The 20,671-nt window shown below is 39.7% G+C and overlaps 1 protein-coding gene across 5 annotated transcripts in view; it reads right to left on the bottom strand.

Moving 5' to 3' along the window:
• Positions 1 to 20,671, bottom strand: part of mitf (melanocyte inducing transcription factor) — a 238,796-nt gene that overhangs the window by 94,558 nt on the left and 123,567 nt on the right. For all 5 annotated transcript variants that reach the window (XM_062969703.1, XM_062969697.1, XM_062969698.1 and 2 more), the window contains exon 2: positions 11,576 to 11,822. In XM_062969703.1, coding sequence (XP_062825773.1) covers positions 11,576 to 11,822 — 247 coding nt within the window. The remainder of the gene's footprint in view (positions 1 to 11,575; positions 11,823 to 20,671) is intronic.

Here is a 20,671-nt window from a genome sequence, read left to right as displayed (position 1 = left end):
CGCAAAGTGAAGTGACCAAACATTCCCATTTTATTCCCCTTCCTCTTGGGTGTCCAAACACTCACACCCAAACACCAGGTGTCCCACATCTTACTCCGAATCAGAACTCCACACAGCTAGGGCTCGTGGATCAGGGGTGCCTAATTGCTCGTCGGAGTTCCAATCATCCTGAACCCCATGCACACTTAAAGAACCATCCTCCCTTCTCCAAGCATCCCAAGTGGGATCTGCTCCTGAAGATACCCCAGGTTCAGTAGTATCCATAGGCCCCAATTCCCCAGACATCTCCGGTGGCTGTGCCCATTCAGTGCCCACTTCCCCAGCCACCATCTGTTCACCAGCATCCATTTCTTCCCAAACTTCCCATCTGAATCTTCCTCAGAAGATTCCCCATTGAGCTCTCTAATCCGTTTCCTGCGCAACTCCTCCAATGAGCCCTCATCACGAGGGTTTTTCCTTCCTCTTCTAATCCCATCACCATCAACCATAATCCCCGAAGGCGCAGTCACAACAGAAACTTCATAATATAATTTGAAATAACATTTTCTCTCAAAGAAAAGAGTTTCCAAAAACAACAGGAATAAAATAAATGAAACAACTGCCCTAAAAAAGGAAATTAAGTTGGGAAGTTCTTGCTGCTCAAGACAGACATCACTGAGTTCATCATAAGACACTTCATAGATCAACCTGATGGTGAAATAGCAAAATACAAATAGATATCCTTGCATACTTCTTACAAAACTGAATCCTTTCAGAAGGAAGATTATAAATATGGATGTTACAATTGTCAAAAACTGTGTCTAATGTGTCTGGTTCTTTTTCTTGAAAATTTTCTACTGGAGAACTTTCTGTCCACAAATCTTAGAAGTGATCAGATTTCACAGTGGGCCATGGAATATACCCACAGATATGGGAGTCATACTATATATATGCTGGAAGTCATACTCTATATATATATATATATATATATATATATATATATATATATATATATATATATATATATCATTGCTTTAACTATGCGGATCTTCCTTGCCAGTGTGATGTCCCTACCCTTAACTATTTTATCGAGATTGGTCATTGCTTTTTTCCCAAGAAGTGAAATCTTCTAATTTCCTTTCTGGAGTAGGATGTCTATTTAAAGAGATCACTTACTGGTGGTTAATGAACACAGGCGTGACTCCTTGGTGCCACTTCTTTGGATTTTCTGGAAGGTGGTATTTGGCTCACCTCCATAAAATCCAGACAGGGCTGTGTGAACGAGGAACCTGTGGGGGATAACAGTTTCCAAGAGTAAAATGGAGAAGGGAATGACCTGTTCCCTCTCTCATCTTTACTGTGGAATACTAAAGCAAAATGGGATATCAGTTTTTCCAGCCAAATCTGCTTTTAGAGATTTTTCTGAGAGGGTAATTGGCAAAAAAAGGATCAGATTAGGGAATGGGATACCACATTTTGAAGAATTACAAAGCTTCAATTAGGGTTGGTCCTGTCCTTTGATCTCTGGTCGTCATCTTTTTAATTTTTCCCCTATTCTCTGACTTGGTAGCCCGGCCTTCTATGATATGAAAAGGGACAGTGAAGATGGCAGCACTTATGATTGGGGCACTACACAGACAGAAGGCAGCCATAATAATGACCAGAAGGTGGAAGAGCAGAGGCATATAAATTAGACATTATGGAAGAAAAGAAGATGAGGGGGTGTTATTGCCTCTCTTTTGTCTGATTTCTTCTGGTGATCTGGAGCCAACACTTTTGGTCTGAAGCTGGTGTTTCAAACCATCAGGAAAAGAAATAGAAAAAACAATCTTACTATAGAGCAGGGCATTGAATATTATGAACAGGGGTAGTCTTTTGAACCACTTGATGGAGATGGAGTTACAATCCATGGTAGTTATATTTCACAGGGATTGATTTCAGAAGATAATGTTCTGTTTTGATTCCTTGACCAGTGATTTAATAACTAATTATTCCCCCCAACAGTGCTTGGTATTACAGCAAGTATGATTATAAAACTGCATGATGGTTATTGTTGTTGTTGTTGTTGTTGTTGTTGTATGACACAGCAAACAAAATAGATATGCTGGATTTCGTATCACTAAATCACAAGTCGAACACTTCCCAAGTGTCTAGGATTATGTGATGTATTTTCGAATAATGCGCGCAGATCCCAGTAGGGTGGCCTTTTGCAGTTGCCAGATCGTAATTTTGTCAATGTCTATTGTTTTCAAATGCCGGCTGAGATCTTTTGGCACGGCACCCGATGTGCCAATCACCACCGGGACCACCTGCACTGGTTTCTGCCAGAGTCTTCGCAGTTCAATCTTGAGGTCCTGATAGCGGCTGAGTTTTTCCTGTTGTTTTTTGTCAATGTGACTGTCACCTGGGATGGCAACATCAATGATCCAAACCTTTTTCTTTTCCACAACTGTGATGTCTGGTGTGTTGTGTTCCAGAACTTTGTCAGTCTAGATTCGGAACTCCCACAGTATCTTTGCGTGCTCATTTTCCAATACTTTTGCAGTTTTGTGATCCCACCAGTTCTTTACTGCTGGGAGGTGGTACTTGTGATGACTCATGGGCCATGTAGTCCCGTTCCTAGTACTGTTGTGACAGATGAAGAGGAAAACTTGGGTTTCCCACCGTTTCTGCCGGATTTGGAGCCCTTGCAGCTGCAAGATGTTTGCCCACAAGAAGTCAGCCAAACAAGCCTTGAGCAGAAATCTCCCCCATTTTCTCGCCGCCTTTATTATAATCAAGATAGAAGCGCTCGGGAGGCTATTCGCAGGAGCACCAGGATTGCTGCCAGACAATTAGATGATTAAGTCTGTTTCCCTTGGGAAAGTTTAAGGAGTCCTGCATCTGGACACAGAATAGGTTTCGTTTCTTGTTCCCCAGAGAAAGTGTTCTTTGGCGGGAAAACAAGATCCTATATAGGTGTTTGGCCACAAGGATTCCATGCGGAGTCAATTCGTCAGCTCGTGGAGTGAGATCGTGTGTAGACTTCGTACTCCAGTTCCCAGCTCCTGAATCAAGTTCCCAGCCCTGCCTTGTTCCACGGATTTCTATGGACTCAGTTCTTGTTCCACGTTTGCCTTGTTTCAAGTTGGACCTTGCCAAGTCTCAAGTCTTGCCTTGCCTTGCGTTTTAAACCACGGACCCTGCTTCTCGGATTCCAGCCTTGTTTTCCTTTCCTTCGGATTTACCTTAAGCCTCAAAGACTATGGACAGTTCCCCACACTATTGCTTGCCAAAATAGTGTGTGTTTCGGTGAAGTGGATTATAACTTTGGACTTTAATATCATATATTGGACATTGTTTTCCTGGACTATATTTGACCTTTCCTGAAAGGTCTACTTCCGAACTATATTCTACACTTGTTTTTATTGACCTTATATATTTCTTTAATAAAGATATTAGATAGATTCTGGCCTCTGTGTATGGTTATTGGTGCTCTGCAGCCTGGGTCCTGACAGTACTTGAGGCATAAGTTCCAATTAGTCATTTGGGCCACATAGTTGTGCCCCTGTTTTTAGTCTGTCTGTGCAATTTTCTTACAGCAGCTGAGGATATGACCAATGGTTTCGTCAGCTTCCTTGCACAGTCTGCATTTTGGGTCATCAGCTGATTTTTCGATCTTGGCCTTAATTGCATTTGTTCTGATGGCTTGCTCCTGGGCTGCAAGGATCAGGCCTTCTGTCTCCTTCTTCAGTGTCCTATTCATGAGCCATAGCCAGGTCTTCTCCTTATCAGCTTTTCCTTCAATTTTGTCAAGGAACTTTCCATGCAATGTTTTGTTGTGCCAGCTGTCAGCTCTAGTTTGTAGTGTGATTTTCTTGTATTGATTCTTTGTCTGCTGTGCTTTGAGGAGTTTCTGATTTTTGACTTCAATCAAAGCAGGTTCTTCACTTTGCTTTACATATTCTGCCAGGGCATGTTCTTCTTCTTTGACTGCTTGTTTTACTTGTAAGAATCCTCTGCCATCTGATCTTTTAGGCAGATACAGCCGGTCAAGATCACTGCAAGGGTGTAGAGAATGATGAATGGTCATGAGTTTTCTTGTTTTTCTGTCCAAATTGTCCAGTTCCACCTGTGTCCAGTTTATGATGCCAGCAGTATATCTTATGACAGGTATGGCCCAGGTGTTTATGGCCTTGATGGTGTTGCTTCCATTGAGCTTGCTTTTGAGAATTTTTCTGACCCTTTGTATGTATTCTTTGCTGACGACAGTCTTCACATGTTCATGCTTGATGTTGTCCAGCTGTAATATGCCCAGATATTTATAGGCCTCTGGCTGGTGACACTTTATTGTTTGACCATTAGGCATATTTATGCCCTCACTTTCTATGATTTTTCCCTTCTTCAATGCCACTATTTAACATTTGTCCAAACCCAACTCCATGCTGAAATCAGTACTAAAAATTCAGACAGTGTTGTCGAAGGCTTTCATGGCTGGGATCACAGGGTTGTTGTATGTTTTTTGGGCTGTATGAACATGGCCATACAGCCCGGAAAACATACAACAACCCAATTCGGACAGTGTTAGTCAGAGACTGGTTTTCAGTTTGCATTTTCCCATATAGCTTCAGGTCATCCATGTACATCAGATGCGAAATTTTGTGAGATTTCTTAGATATTTGATAGCCGAGGTTTGACTTTTGTAAGATTGTTGACAGAGGGATCATAGCAACAATGAAAAGCAGAGGGGACAATGAGTCTCCCTGGAAAATTTCTCTTCTGATGTTTACAAGTCCATAGCTTTCATTTCCAACAAACAGTTCAGTTTTCCAGTGCTCCATCATGTTTTCAATAAAGGTGCCAATGTTTTTACAAATCCCGACGGCATCCAGGCACTTGATGATCCAGCTGTGTGGGAGCGAGTCAAAGGCCTTTAGGTAGTCAATCCACGTCATGTGAAGATTAGTTTTTCGGCTTTTACAGTTCTCCAGAAATAATAATAATAATAATAATAATAATAATAATAATAATAACTATTATTATTATTATTATTATTATTTATACCCCAATTTATTTCCCCCAAAGGAGACTAAAAGTGGCTTAACATAAAAGTATCAGGATAACCATTTAAAATATACAAATGTGTGAACATTAAAATAGGATTAAATATAAACAGTATTTAAAATTCCCTGTGAAAAACCATTAAAACAAGTTCAAAGTTAAAAAAAGCACTGCACCCCGCTGAATAGATCTTTAAAACCTTCATCTTTACAAGATCAAAGGTCTGGAGAACAAGCCCTATGAGAAGAGGCTTAAAGAACCGGGCATGTTTAGCCTGCAGAAGAGAAGGCTAAGCGGAGACATGATAGTCATGTACAAATATGAGAAGGGAAGTCATAAGGAAGAGGGAGCAAGCTTGTTTTCTGCTGCCCTGCAGACTAGGACACGGAACAATGGCTTCAAACAACAGGAAAGGAGATTCCACCTGAACATCAGGAAAAACTTCTTGACTGTGAGAGCTGTTCGGCAGTGGAACTCTCTGCCCCGGATTGTGGTGGAGGTTCCTTCTTTGGAGGCTTTTAAGCAGAGGCTGGATGGCCATCTGTCAGGGGTGCTTTGAATGCGATTTCCTGCTTCTTGGCAGGGGGTTGGACTGGATGGCCCATGAGGTCTCTTCCAACTCTACTATTCTATGATTCTATGATTCTAAGTCTGTCTGAATAAAAAGGTTTTAGCATGCTACTAGGAAGACAGCAGGGAGGGAGGCATTCTGGCTTCCCAGGGCAGGGAGTTCCAGAGTTGAGGTGCAGCCACCGAAAATGCCCGTTCTCTCAATCCCACTAACCATGCTTGATATGGAGGTGGGACTGAGAGAAGGTCCTCTCTTAAAGATCTCAGGGCCTGGGCAGGTTTGTCCAAAGGGATGCGGTTAGACAAATAGCCTGGACCGGAACTGTCTAGGGCTTTAAAAGTCATAACCAGCACATTGAATTGTGCCCAGAAACAGACTGGCAGCCAGTGGAGCTGCAGCAACAGGGGGGTTGTCTGCTCCCTGTAGCCAGCCCCAGTTATTTGGACCAGTTGAAGTTTCCAAGCACTCTTCAGAGACAGCCCCACATAGAGTGCTTTACTCTAATCCAGATAGGATACAACTAAGCCATGTATCAGATCTGGCTTCTCAAGGAATGGGCGCAGTTGGTGAACAAGTGTTAATTGTGCAAGGCCCTCCTGATCACTACAGGTACCTGGGCTTCCAGGTTCAGTGCTGAGTCCAGAAAGACCCCCAAACTAAGAACCTGTGTCTTCAGGGGGAGTGTAGCCCCATCCAGCACAGGCTGAATCCCTATTCCCTGGTCTACCTTCCAATTGAGTTTTAAAATCCTGTTTAGCTTGCATGGCAGAAGAGTTATATTAGCTTCTTTATTTTAACAGCACTATGCTGAATTATAACTTCACTGTTATTCATAAATACACAACTACTAAACCTCTATTAGATTACACTAATACATAAAAAAATATTAAAACCAAGACTAGTGGTGACATACCAAGACTAATGATGACAAACCTAGATATGGGAGGAAACAAACACACATCCAAAATATAAAAAGGTGTGGAGGTTCTGGCCAGAGCAAGACTGTGGATGAATATGGGTGTTATAGAGTATGGCTGTCATCCAAATATGAACAGTGAGTGTATTTTATTTAGTATGAGCTCATTGATAAAGACCATTCCAAATAGTTGTTTCTCAGATATTTCAATTTGAAAACTGGGTCTTTTACTTCACCATGCCTAATGAAATATATAACATTCTTTCATAAAAGAATTAGCTAAAGTATCTAATTCAGTTCTGCTTACTGAATGAGCATGGACAAAATAGTTATTTTCCCTCATTGAGAATACTACATCTTAAATCCAGTGATGGATATCAACTGATGGGCCTGCTTCCACCAAAATAACTGGGACGGAATCAACTTCCTCATCCCACTTCTCCGTACACCACAAAAACAACTTCTAGAAGGTCAAGAAATGTTTTAGAGCCAATTTTCAGTAAATATCAGGCATTGTAGGAAGACCCAGCACAAATGGTATTGTCTTGAAAGGCAGCTAAAATATTAAACAAACAAATAACATTGTCCTAATACTTCTATTATATTTTCAAAAGAAAATCGGCTCAGCTGGTAAGTCTTCCAAAAATTACATTAATGGTACTATATTTTCTGGCATATAAGATTACTTTTTAACCCAGGAAAATCTTCTCAAGAGTCAGGGGTCATCTTATATGTTGGGTATCGTCTTATAGGGTGGGTGCTGAAACTTCTGAGCCAGGCTGGAGAATCTGTGGTCGCTGCATATGGTGGGGGGAGCTCAAAAATGGCAATGGCCGCATCCCCACCATATGCTGAAAAAACCAGATTTAGATCACTCGGTTCCCTCCAGCTACCGCCCAGTTTCGAATCTTTCATTTTTGGGCAAGGTGATTGAGAGGGCAGTAGCGGTGCAGCTGCAGCAGTTCCTAGACGACACAGCCGGACTGGATCCTTTCCAGTCTGGCTTCTGTGCGGGGCATGGGACAGAGACTGTATTGGTTTCCATCATGGATCATCTTCGATGCCAGCTTGACCAGGGCAGGTCGGTGCTGCTTGTGTTATTGGATCTCACAGCAGCATTTGACACAGTCGATCACAATCTTCTGACCCACCGCCTTGCCGTTGCTGGAGTCAGGGGGACAGCTTTAAATTGGCTGGCCTCCTTTCTTCACAAACATGGACAGCAAGTGGAGAGGGGAGGCGTGGTCCCTGAGAGGTCCCCTCTACTTTGTGGGGTTCCTCAGAGGGCCATTCTCTCCCCTCTGTTGTTTAACATCTACATGCAACCACTTGCTCAGCTGGTCCGAGATTTCGGGCTCGAGTGTTATCAATATGCTGATGACACTCAGCTTGTGTTAAAGATGGAAGGCCGACCGGATTCTGTACCCGACAATTTTCATCAGTGCCTCGAGGCCGTTATTGGATGGTTGCGTTCCAGTAGGTTGAGGGTGAATCCAGCAAAGACGGAGATCCTATGGCTAGGTCGACTGGGCAGCGGAGATAGCCAGTTGCCAACCCATCTTCACTGGTAAAGAGTTTGGGAGTCCTCTTGGACCCTTTACTGACGATGGAGGCCCAGGTCTCCGCCGTTAGCAAAACCGCCTTTTTTCATCTTCGACAGGCTAGATGGCTAGCCCCCTATCTGTCTAGGGACAACCTGGCTACGGTGATCCAGGCTACGGTCATCTCGAGACTGGACTACTGTAACGCCCTTTACATTGGCCTTCCTGTGTCGGTGATCCGGAAGCTCAAATTGGTGCAAAATGCAGCTGCCCGGTTCCTTACGGGAATCCCGATGAGATGCCACATAACACCAATCTTACGGCAGCTGCACTGGTTACCAATTGAGCACTGGATCACTTTCAAAGTGGTGGTGCTTAACTTTAAAGCCTTACTCAGGCCGATGTACCTGAGGGACCGCCTCACCCCCTACAAACTCCAGAGATCCCTCCGTTCTGAGGACCAAGACCTATTGGAAGTCCCCAGTTTTAAGACCTTGCGTCTAACAATAACTAGACGCAGAGCCTTTTCAGCAGTGGCGCCTTCTCTCTGGAACACCTTGCCAGCTGAAGTTCGTGCCTTGCGGGACTTGTCAGCCTTCCACAGGGCATGTAAGACACACCTGTTTCTGCAGGCTTTTGAGTTCGGTTTTAAAAGGTGCTTTTAGGATGTTTTAAAGATGTTTTTAAAGATATTTTTAAGATGTTTTTAAATTGTTGATTTTAGCCTGTTCTTGTAAGCTGCCCTGAGCCCTAGGGGAGTGGCGGCATATAAGTTTAAATAATAAATAAATAAATAAATATGTGGCGACTGTATGAAAGCGGCAAGGGCGGCACTGTACAAGTATGGTAGAAGAAAATCCACTCACCAGGATTTGTGGAAAGAAGTGACTTAACACAGTCTCAATGACGAGGTGAGGGGGCGCCTCACTGGGAAGGTGTAAGTGAAGGGCTGAGCAAGCTGCAGGCATCCGAAACACCCAGGGTATGGAAAAAAGAGATAGAGTGGTGCTGTGCCCAGAAAAACATGCCTCTTTCACTCATCTGGCCCGCCCTTGTATCTTATTACCGTACTTCCTTCTATGCCTCTCAGATTTTGCTCCTGAGGACTGCAGTGAAGCGTCACAGGTGCGCATGTGCGAGATCTGAGAGGCAGGAGAGGAGGTACAGAATAGGATACAAGGGCAGGCCAGATGGGTGAAAGAGGCATGTTTGCACTAACCGCTCTGATAGTCTTTTTATTTGGTGTGCTTTGGAAGAGAGGTAGTCTTATATGGCAAGTATATCCCAAACTCTATATTTCAACTAGAAAAGTTGGGGCCGTCTTATATGCTGGAAAATACTGTAAATAAACCATGAAGTAACTGACCAATTATTATTATGTTTATTTACACCGTTTTTTCTCTCCACAAAGGAGTCTCAAAGCAGTTTGTTCTTGTTGCTATCCCATCTTTTTTTGTCAAGGCAGTTTACAAGAGTTAAAACAAATACATCTTTAAAATTCACATCATGCCATTAAACTAGCAGTAGAATAATAATCAGTTAAACATATGACCATTACAAACAAAAGGAAAATAAATAAAAAGTACATAACATTTTGCAAAGGCCCTTTCATCCTGCACAATCAATGGCCTGCTGAAACAAAAAAAGGCATTGTGCGGCTAAGGAAGAATAGAAGGATAGGCATTTGTCTAACCTTTAAAGAAAGTGATTTCCAGAATCTGGGAAGAGCCACTGAGAAGGCCCTCTCCTTGTTTCCCATTAGATGTATTTGGGAGAATTGGGCTTGATAGAAAGAGCTAGAAAGGCTTCAAAACACAGGCAGGATTATTGTATCTATCCATGTATAGGTTTATACACTTTAGTCAAAAATCAACCCAAAAAATCTGAGTGGATTTATCCATGGGTCAGTGTAAGTACCATATATTAACTCTTATCAAGAAAGGAACCATGTCCTTCTTTGAGTAGAGTGGTGAAACACAACAACTTAGTCCATTTCAGGAGACCCTAAAGGAATCCCACACACTACTCTCTCTGCTGTAGCACTGCTTCTGATCTTTTTAAATACCTGAGCAGAAAAATTGTGGTCAAGAGTTGGTGGCCTGCTGAAGCTGCACTGATGCTTTCCCCTCTCTGTGGAACGACCCTCAATTTACCTATGAGTCATACCAAAATCAATCATTTTGTTCTAAAAACCTGCTTGACTTATACATGAGGTTGAGTTATATATACATGAGTATATACGGTATATGATTTTCTTCAGATTACTTGAACCAAGTCAGTACCTTTTCGGCCTTGCTCTACATCATGATTGGAAATGTTTGGATTTCCAGATTCTGCCTGGTGTTTCTGGGATCAAAAATTCCCCATCCTTGTTCCATGGGGCTTGGGTTGATCTGGCTTTGTAAAATTTGGCTACACCCCACATCTTTTTTTTCTGGATAACAATGTGTTTATCTTGCATTCTTTATATACTGTCCTACCCAGATAATTTATAAGACTCAGTCATGCAGATATGTAGGCCAACCGTTTCTCATTCACCTATGACCTGGACTCGTTCAGGTGCCTGACATATCTAGCAGCATCATAATATTCATTGTTGCAAACAATATGCTACACATGCTACATTTTTGCAAACAAGGATTAAATTCTTTAAATCCCAGATTTACCAAATTACCGGAAAGTGGCTAGTACTATTACATTACATCATGCAAGTTAATTTAATCTGTCTGAAGACTGCTCCAGAGTCAATTAAGAGAGGACTATATGGTTCATATATCTCACAGGTGTCACAGCAAAGTTATAATATGGATTGTAAATTATAGTGTTTTTTAAAAAAAAAATGCATATGGCTTTAGAACAATGGTACTACCTGCTGTAACTGGTCTAATTCAACTCCACTGAAGTGAAGAAGTCTGCATTTCTGTCTGTTACAGATACAGTTTCTCCCCTATAATTAGGAAGCTGCACCAGAAAGGAACACAAAAGCTACAAAAAGAAATGAAGTCATTTGAGCAAAAAAGGATTACTAATGGCTAGCAGCAAAAGACCGTATTCCAGATTAATGCTTTCTGAAACAACCCTTTGTGTGGGTCTTTTCTTCATTTCTGAAGAAACCTATTCACAGATATATGTGAATGTACGCAACTAAATGTATAGATGCATCATGTATTTATTTGCTTCTATAAAGCTGGCTCTGAAAGTACAATTATTCTGATGAAATGCTTCTTTTTAAAGTATCTGACATACAGGAACATTTTTGAAAAAGGTGAACATATTTATACCCAGTGTTTCTTGGGGGGGGGGGGAGGGGGGAGATCAAAATATTTTATTAAATGCTCTACCATTTTTAATCTTGGTCCAAGTGTGCAAACCATTTCTGTAAAAAAGGCAGTGGGTGCAAAACTGGGTGATATGTTTATAATAGAATTAAAAATATAAGTTGTTTGACAATCCACGCGAAACCTTCTCCCCTGCCTCATGCGCAACTTTCTAGTAGGTTCAAGCATAGATGGTTGAAACTTCACATACCTTAAGGACTTCCATTGGTACCTGAGTAGCAGGAGGATGGCTTGCTGGGAGGCTGACGTTGATGGCTGGTGTCTGACTCACTGCCACTCTCTGTTGCATGAACTGGGCGGCTTGCTGTTTCTGTTGCTGCTCTCGGCGCTCTTGCTCCTGCATCTGCTCACGCATGAGCTGCTGTCGTAGCAAAATCCGTGATGTCATACTGGAGGAGCTTAGTGGAGGCTTCGAAGCTCCAGGGTGCTCAGAACTGCTGCAGGGGAACACCAGAAACACAGATAGCTCCGTCACTCTCCAATTAACATTTCTTCAACTTTAAAGGGTTATACTAAAGGGGGGAACGGATTTGCTGAGCAACGAGAAGAAAATCTTTCACAAACATTAATGGAAATGGCAGGGATCAAGACATGTAGACATGGGTCTATCACTGGCTTTTGTTTTAATACCTATTAACATGAGGAGGCTAATTATCATCACTACTTCACTACTTTATAGAAGAGAACAGAAGTGTGTTTGGATTTTTTAGATTTTATTTTATTTTATTTTATGATTCTTTTGGTCTTTGCAAACAGGACACCTTTCGCTACTTCTTTAGAAAAACATCTGCTTATGGTGATATGTTCAAACATTCAAATTAATCTCATCATGCTACTCATCGACTTTACGATGAATTTAGTTGAGTTCAGTGGGACTTGCTCCACAGAAACATGGCATGGAAATGCATCCTAACTTACTCTCGTAAACCCCTTGATTTCATTCAGTTCACATACTACTTAGAGAGACATGCAGGATATGAGATTGATCTGAAGACCCAATATAAAGTTTTTTTAATTGATAGGCTGGTGAAACCATTTCAGGAAAAAAAAAGCAAGCAGGCAGACTCCCTTCAGTTGAGGCAGCCTCTATGGAAATTACATTTGAAACTTTAGCTTTAAAAAATGTCTTGGAAAGTCAGAAGGAAACCCTGGTGCATGCATAATTTAGTGCTTATATTCTCAATCATACCAATCTCCTGGAACATATATGCCCATCATTATACGCAGGGAGAATTTGTGCATTACGTTTTCCTACTTTATATGAAAATCAATTATGCCATATTACAAGTATTTGTGACTATAAAATAATTTTAAAATAAAGTTTAAGTGTCCAAAAGTGAATATTCAAACAGCTGTGTAAACTAGACTTTCCTTTTAATCAGTAATCATGTCTACAGACACCAATAATTTTCTCAGTAAGAATTGGTTATGTTGTACCATATAGATCCTAATAAGTATTGAAAACATAGGTGGTTTTTTGGACAAGGCTCACTACATTCCAAATGCCATTACTTCTTGGATGGTTCAGTCCAAAAAAGATACAGAGAATTTTTTTTTGCAATAAATCCTAGAATTGCTGCACATTACAGGTACCTAAAACTAACGGATTTCATTATTCCCATCAAAAACTTGCAGTCTGAAATGGACGATATAAATCAAATGAGACCGACTCTAGGTTTTTCGGACCACATGCTTTTGGGGCTTTTTTTCTTTTTCCCTTTGCAAAAGGATGGGGGGTAGGGATAGAGAATGATGACCGTCTTGCTATTTCAGCCCTGTCAAGTTGAAACATTCCCAGGGAGACTGATCCTTTTGATAAAATAAGAGAAAACCCTTTGTGGTGAAACTAATGCAGCTGTGGAATAATCGCACTAATTAGCTGCTCAAGAGAAGTCACTGACTGTGATAGTCATGAAGAAGGAATACTTTCAATTAACAGCAAAACATTCTCACGTCCCGCAAGGCATCCCTTGGACTATGGAGCACTTGAAGTGGGAAAGATCCTATCATAGTAAAAGGAATTATTGATATTTATCAAAGGATTAATATTTGCTACATAAATTCGACAATAAATGCCATCTTTTTTGTAGGTCTGGCAAAGGAGAGAGGAAAATGGGAGAAAAATAAATGAACACTTTATAAAAATGCTTAGGGAAGAGACTGAAATGCAACATATAGCTTTCTTGCTCTTTGTGTGTATATATGTGCCTTCAAGTCACCTGTCAGTTTATAAATAGGATATTTTTAGGCAAGGAACCCTCAGAAGTGGTTTTGTCAATTCTTTAAAATTCTCCTTGAAGCAACTTTATATGTTTCATTAGTGGCTTCCCTACACATTCACATAAATACATCCCTTTATATATTTAAAAAAACTGCACAAATTTTTATCTTCCAAATGGGGGGTTGCTAGTACCTGACATACTGAAATAAATTTGCAAAACTGTGCAAAACATAAAAAAGTTTAAAAAATTAATACAACTTTTCAAACAGGTAAAAGCATGAAAGATGTATGCATGTTATCACTCATTTGACAATGTTAAAATTAAACACAGAGTAGGAGGAGGAATCGTTGTATCCAAACGACATCAAAACCAAAATGCTAATGCAATATTTTCATTTTAAAATAAAGAGGTATCAATTTTTTTAACAATTCAGATTTGTTTTCTTTTTAAGGCATTCTGGAGATCAACAAGTTGAATCGGAAGAGGAACCATGGCCAAAAAGCTGTGCTTATTGAAGTCTTAATCAAATGCAAAGCAAAATCTTCATCTTCATCATTTTCTTCTTCTTATCCCTCTTCTCCTCCTTCTATTATGTCCTGCCTTTTCCTCAAAATTGAGACTGACATTATTTTGTTTATTTTGTACAGTACTGAATTTATTTCTTTATATGTTTTTAAAAAACTACAGATAAAATCATGTGAAAATTTTTCGTGTTGTCGAAGGCTTTCATCGCCAGGATCACAGGGTTGTTGTATGTTTTCCGGGCTGTATGGCCATGTTCTAGAAGGATACTTCTAGAACATGGCCATACAGCCCGGAAAACATACAACAACCCTGAAAATTTTTTGTTAGAAAGTAATTAATAAAAATAAACAAAATGACAGCAGAGAGCTAGCAAGGATCATTGGTTTTGAGTATTTAACTAGAACTTTGGAGACCAGTGTTCAAATTCTCACTCAGACATGGAAACCCACTGGTTCACCTTATCTCAGGTTCAGGGAACAAATCTTACTAAGAAAGCCCTGGTGTTTTTTTTTAATCGTGTCAGAAGCAACTTGAGAACATACTGCAACTTGAGAAATACTGCAAGTTGCTTCTGATGTAAGAGAATTGGCCGTCTACAGAGACGTTGCCCAGGGGACGCCCATCATGCAAGGAGGCTTGAATCATGTCACCACAAGCTAGAGCTGACAGATGGGGGCTCACCCTATCTTGCAAACCGGCAACCGTCAGGGCAGCAACCCAACCTTCAGGTCAGCAGTCGAGCCGGCATAAGGATTTAACCCATTCTGTCATGGCAGCTCTCTAAGAAAGCCCTGTGATAGCTTCACCTTAGGGGTATCATACATCGGAAGGATTTAATGGTGCACAACATAAACAACAACAACAACAACAACAACAACAACAACAACAACAACAACAAGGGCAATAGAGTGAGGGACACAGAATCAGAGAGTTGGAAGAGACTAAAGGAGTAATCCAGTGCAACCCACAGACATCACGAAGGCCCTCTCTTCAATACCCACTTTAAGCCCTGTGTGGATGGTGGAACAGACAACAAAATTCAGCCTGAGATTATTTTAGTTACTCATTTGATCATAAGTTGTTTACGACAAATAAAATTGAAACTTAAACTATTCTTTTAAAACAGCTTTTAAAAACAAAATTAAAAAATTAAGTCCACCTGGAGAAACATAGTTCCAGGATTTTCACAATGATTAACTCTGCCTGAATTCTATTGGGAAAGAGTCCCAGAATTGAGGCTGGACTGCTAATACAGTAGAGTCTCACTTATCCAAGCCTCGCTTATCCAAGCTTCTGGATAATCCAAGCCATTTTTATAGTCAATGTTTTCAATATATCATGATATTTTGGTGCTAAATTCGTAAATACAGTAATTACAACATAACATTACTGCATATTGAATTACTTTTTCTGTCAAATTTGTTGTATAACATGATGTTTTGGTGCTTAATTTGTAAAATCATAACCTAATTTGATGGTTAATAGGCTTTTCCTTAATCCCTCTTTATTATCCAAGATATTCGCTTATCCAAGCTTCTGCCGGCCCGTTTAGCTTGGATAAGTGAGACTCTACTGTACAAGAAAATATATGCAAGTCTTCTTTTGGTGATAGAGCACACAACAGGAATTCTATTAAAAATCTCAAATCTAGTAATAATAATAATAATAAAACTTTATTTATACCCCACCACCATCTCCCCGTGGGGACTCGGGGCGGCTCACAATGTTACAAAAGTAACAGCACAAATACATTAACAATACACACAGTTTAAAACACAAGAAGATGATAAAACAAGTTAAAACAAAGATTTAAACAACAGTAATAATATCAATAGTAATAATATCAAACAACCACCAAATCTAATCATGTGAGGATAGATATCCTGGCTCCAAGCAACATAGGGTTTTATAGGACATTGAATCAAGCTCAGAAATAAATTGTAAGGTATTGCAACTGATTCAGGATTGGTGGTGGTCACTTGACTATACATCCAACAACAAGATGGCTGCTTCACTTTACGGAGGATTTCAAGCACTTTTAAAAGGAAACCCTACATAAAATGTATTACACTACTCTTAACTGAGAGATAATTAAGGCAAGGATCACTCTGGCCAGTTTGCCTTCACTAGGAAGGTACTTAGTAGGTACACTAGATGAAACTTGGGAAAGATACTCTGGATCACCTCACTTTCAAGCTCTTCAGAGAGTGGCCAATCTAGAATTGGTTCTGATCCAAATCTCAAATCCAAATCTTTTTTACTAACCAACTGTATTTTTTCTGAACTAAACTGAACCTAAATTACTTCATAATTATGACAGTATGAAGTCTCAGTGTAAACGTCTGAGATGTTGTGGTGTCATGATGAGTTAGCTGAAACCATCGTGGATCACATATTGGCAGGAAGCCAATATTAAAATATAAGAAATATATATATAAATATAATATATATATATATATATATATTTCTTATATTTTAATATATATATATTAAAATATAAGAAATTAAAATATATTTTCAAAAACTTTCCAATGTGTTTCTAAATTTCCAAATACTAATACAGTCTGGCCTTCATATTTGTAAGGTTTAACTTCTGTGGATTTGATTAATGTGTTCTCTCTAGAGATCTCTAGTTCCTCCTTTGTAATTCTATGAAGGAGTTCTTCCAGTGTGATTCTTTTGATGGAAGTATTCTCTCAAGTTAAAAAAAGTGGTTTTGTGTTTTTCCAATTTTTGTGCGGATCCTTCTAATGGAAAATACCTTTCTAGAAGTATCTAGTGGCCTCCAGTATAATCTGGTGAAAACTGACTATAGAGTCAAGCTGGGAAAACTAGATATTCCTAGAGAAGTGTTATCTCAGGTTTTTAAAAAGGCACTTTTATTATTTACAGTTTTTTACTTTTGCTGGGGTCCTGTGTCCCTAACCCCAGTGAATGTGGAGTGCTGACTGTATTTGCCTAAAGTCTCTATAACTAGACTGGCTTCCAGAATAAAAAAGATAAATGGTTGCTTTTAGATTTTGTGAGCACACTAAAACCAGTGAAATCACGCGGCAATAACAAAGAAATCCTTGGCACCCTATAAAACTTCTTATGCATGTGAAAGATCTCTTCTTTGACACACAGCCATTATGTGTTTTTGGTGTGTGTGGCACGCAAATGCATACATATCTTAATCAAAATCACAGATCTGAATAGTAATTGAGCATACATGGGGAAGCGACTAAGCTGATTATTAAATGTTCTGCTCGTCTTGAATAGAAATAGAAGAGCCAGAAGTAGATTTAACACAGACAGAATTTGAGATAAGCATAATGTTACTTTTATGAAGTCACATGATGCAGAGCATTTTGTTACTGTGCACACATAAGAAGAGCATTCATTAGGTGTGAATGCCAGAGCTGAGAGACATTCTGTTCCTGTTCCATTTTCCAGCAAATGCCAACATTCCCTCCAGCTCCTCTCCACCCATTAAAAAAATTAGTTTGGGGCTAAAACATTCCTGGTACAATCTGAGCCTTCTTTGGCAAGAAAGATAGATTCATATAAATTCACATGCTCTAATGAAAATTGTGCGCGCATACAGTTCCTGGCCACAAAAGAGGTTAAAAGAAATTGATAAGTGTGAATAATACTGTGTGTGTATCTTACACATAAAATCCTTTGCTGGAATCCAGGCAGCAATAGCAGGGATGGGTTTGCCAAGGAGAAGGCAGGTTGCTTACAACTCTTCTCTTATCAAAACTTGCTGTGAAAGCCTGAGACCGTAATACCAAAATGGCCTTCAGCCATTGCTACACTGAATGAAGTTTCTAAAAATCATTTAGGACCCTCATGGGGGGCTATCTATTTGGGATTTCCTCCTTTAGCTGCCCATAGGGATATTCTTGCTGTTGCTGGGGGAACATTAAGAGGAGTGGCAATTCTCATGAAGCTTTTCCTTAATTTAAGTCTACTGAGAGGAGGTTGATTACCATGCAGAGGGGGGCTGTCACAGTATTCAACCTTACTTCTCTCACAGTTAGCAGCAACTTTCTGTCTCACATCGGGGAAGGGGGGCAATGCCAGCTAGCTTATAGAGTCTATCAAAAGGCGCAGGTTTGAGGAATTATATGATTATTCTGCATGTTTTTTTTGGGGGGGGGGAAGAGCCTCCTTGAAGTATTTACCCTTCCTGAGTAAATATAGTCGGGCGTCCCCTGGGCAACGTTTCTTGTAAATGGCTAATCTTTTCAATCCAAAAGTATTGCTTTACACCAAGAGGGAGATAAAGGTGGAATTAGCAAGGAATTACTAAGAATATATCATTCGATATGTATATTGAAATGGTGATGGATTTTGCTATTATTCTACCGGTCTTTACAATAAAAAACAATAAAAACATATTAAAAACATTTTATTTTATGTCTTCAGCTGAATGGGATGGTTATTGGAGTTAAGCAGCCTTTCAAAACATCACTTAAGATATAATCCATCTAAGTATTTTGTTTCTGCTACTGTTGGAAAGACAAAAGGAGGACCAAAAAAAGGGAAGGCTGAAAATGTTTAGCAAGGATCTAGTGATTATTTTAAAAGTAAGTGGAAGAGGAATGTAAATGAGCTATATCTCGTTAACAACGATGGAAGATGGGGTGAACCATACAAAGTTTCCATCTTCTGAAAAGCAGACTACAAAAAAAATCACTGACAAAAGGTACATATGAAGCAAAAGTGTGTGAGATGTTTACATGGAAATTATCCTGGTGAATACATGTGTTTCCACAGGCATGGGCATAGTGAGTGTACCATCTACCTAACTGGATATTCTTCCTAAACAATGATTGGAGTAAACATTATAACCTACAGCTTTCGAAAAAGAGCAGGGATCCCTATCTGGAGCAAGAATATATCGGGGGGGGGGGGGGCTGTACCTCATCATCCTTCTCCTATCCTGCATTTTCCATAGGAAAAAGTCCCCATAATTTTTAAAGGATGCTATTTAAATAAACAAATTAAATGTGCAGGTAGTAATTTAGATAATGATAATAAAATGTCACATTTCCCCAGACCCAACACACATGCATACAAGGGTTGAGGCTGCAAACCACAATAGGTTACCACAAAAGTTTTGCTGGAACGAGGCACAAAATTTTGTGCCTCGTTCCAGCAAAAATGTATTATTCTAAAAATATATATCTTTTTGTTAGATATACTGGTAACTCCCAAAATTTATTTTGTACGTTCAGCTTATTATATCAATATACTTACATGGTTAAAAATTTATACTGATTTACTTTTTGTTCCTTCCAATGCACATGCATTCCAGTCAGATTTGTCATGATTACTGAATTACAATGTTTATGTGTTTATGTTTATACAGACTGCATGCAAGCATTGTTCTTTTCACTCCTGCCAGTTTTTTTATAGTCACTAATTATGTAAAATTTTCTGGTATTTCTGGTACAATGCTGTGGTATGCTCTGGTATGGAAGGAGGTTCATAGATGTGACAACATGAGTTACCATATTGGATGTCACCAACCCTAGTGACTAGCTCTATCTGCTTTCTGGGCTTTTATACTGACATATTGATATTTTTCAAACACAATCTTATTTCATCCCATTTCTGTTTATTTTTCCTGAACTCTTCATGAAAATTCACATTTATCTATACATTTGTCTATACATTTTTGTATGCAATTTTGTTTAATGTATGGTTTTTTGTAGATCCTTTCTCCCATGTATATATTTTTGTCCCTCTTTTGCCTTGTTCCCCCCCCCCCCCCCAAAAAATGTTCACACACCATTTTTCATCAGAAACAAGAAAATCAAAGAATAATTGCATTCTGTTCCATGTTTCAGTTCAGGAAGTGCAAACAAGGTCAGCTCATATTAACGTACAATCCAAACAAAGGTCTTAGTGTCTTGTGGCATCTTCTATTCACTTGTGTTATAATAAGGAAAAGGTATAGATGTAACTGCATTCTACAGACAAAAGGCAAAATGCTGTTAGAACCTCATTCTCACAGAAAATCTGTGAATGCCTGTGGTGAACTGATGTGGCAGAGAATGGAATCCCTCTTAATCCCACCGCTGCCACCAATTTATGTGGAGAACTGATGTGGCAGAGGATGGAATCCCCTTTTTGAATCCCACCGCTGTCACCAATTTATGTAGAGATGCTGAGGTGACAGGGAATGGAATCCCTTTTAGAGTCCCTCAGCTTTGCCACCAATATTGTACAGAGGTGAGGTGTTTGACAGGAATGTGTGTCAGTGATGGAACCCTTTTTTGATCCCACAAAGATATCACCACTTAATAAAGATGTTTTATAAGAGATGATGTTAATTAATTATTTGTTTGATTATCTTCTTCTTCGCTGCCACCAATGGAGACGTCAGGCAGATGGTACTGGTTCTTATAAGCTTTCTCTATTTGTTCCACTTCAGGTGTTGATGTTACTTAACTTAATATGAGAGTATGACAGAGGCTTGATTTGAATAAAATCAAAACAAGTTTATTGCAGGTACAGAGCTTGATGGTTTCAGATAACTTGGTAAA

This window comes from Anolis carolinensis, chromosome 2, assembly GCF_035594765.1.
Source record: "Anolis carolinensis isolate JA03-04 chromosome 2, rAnoCar3.1.pri, whole genome shotgun sequence".
NCBI lineage: Eukaryota > Metazoa > Chordata > Lepidosauria > Squamata > Dactyloidae > Anolis > Anolis carolinensis.
Note: the sequence above shows the minus strand (reverse complement) of the source record. Positions and strands in the feature narration are given on the sequence as shown.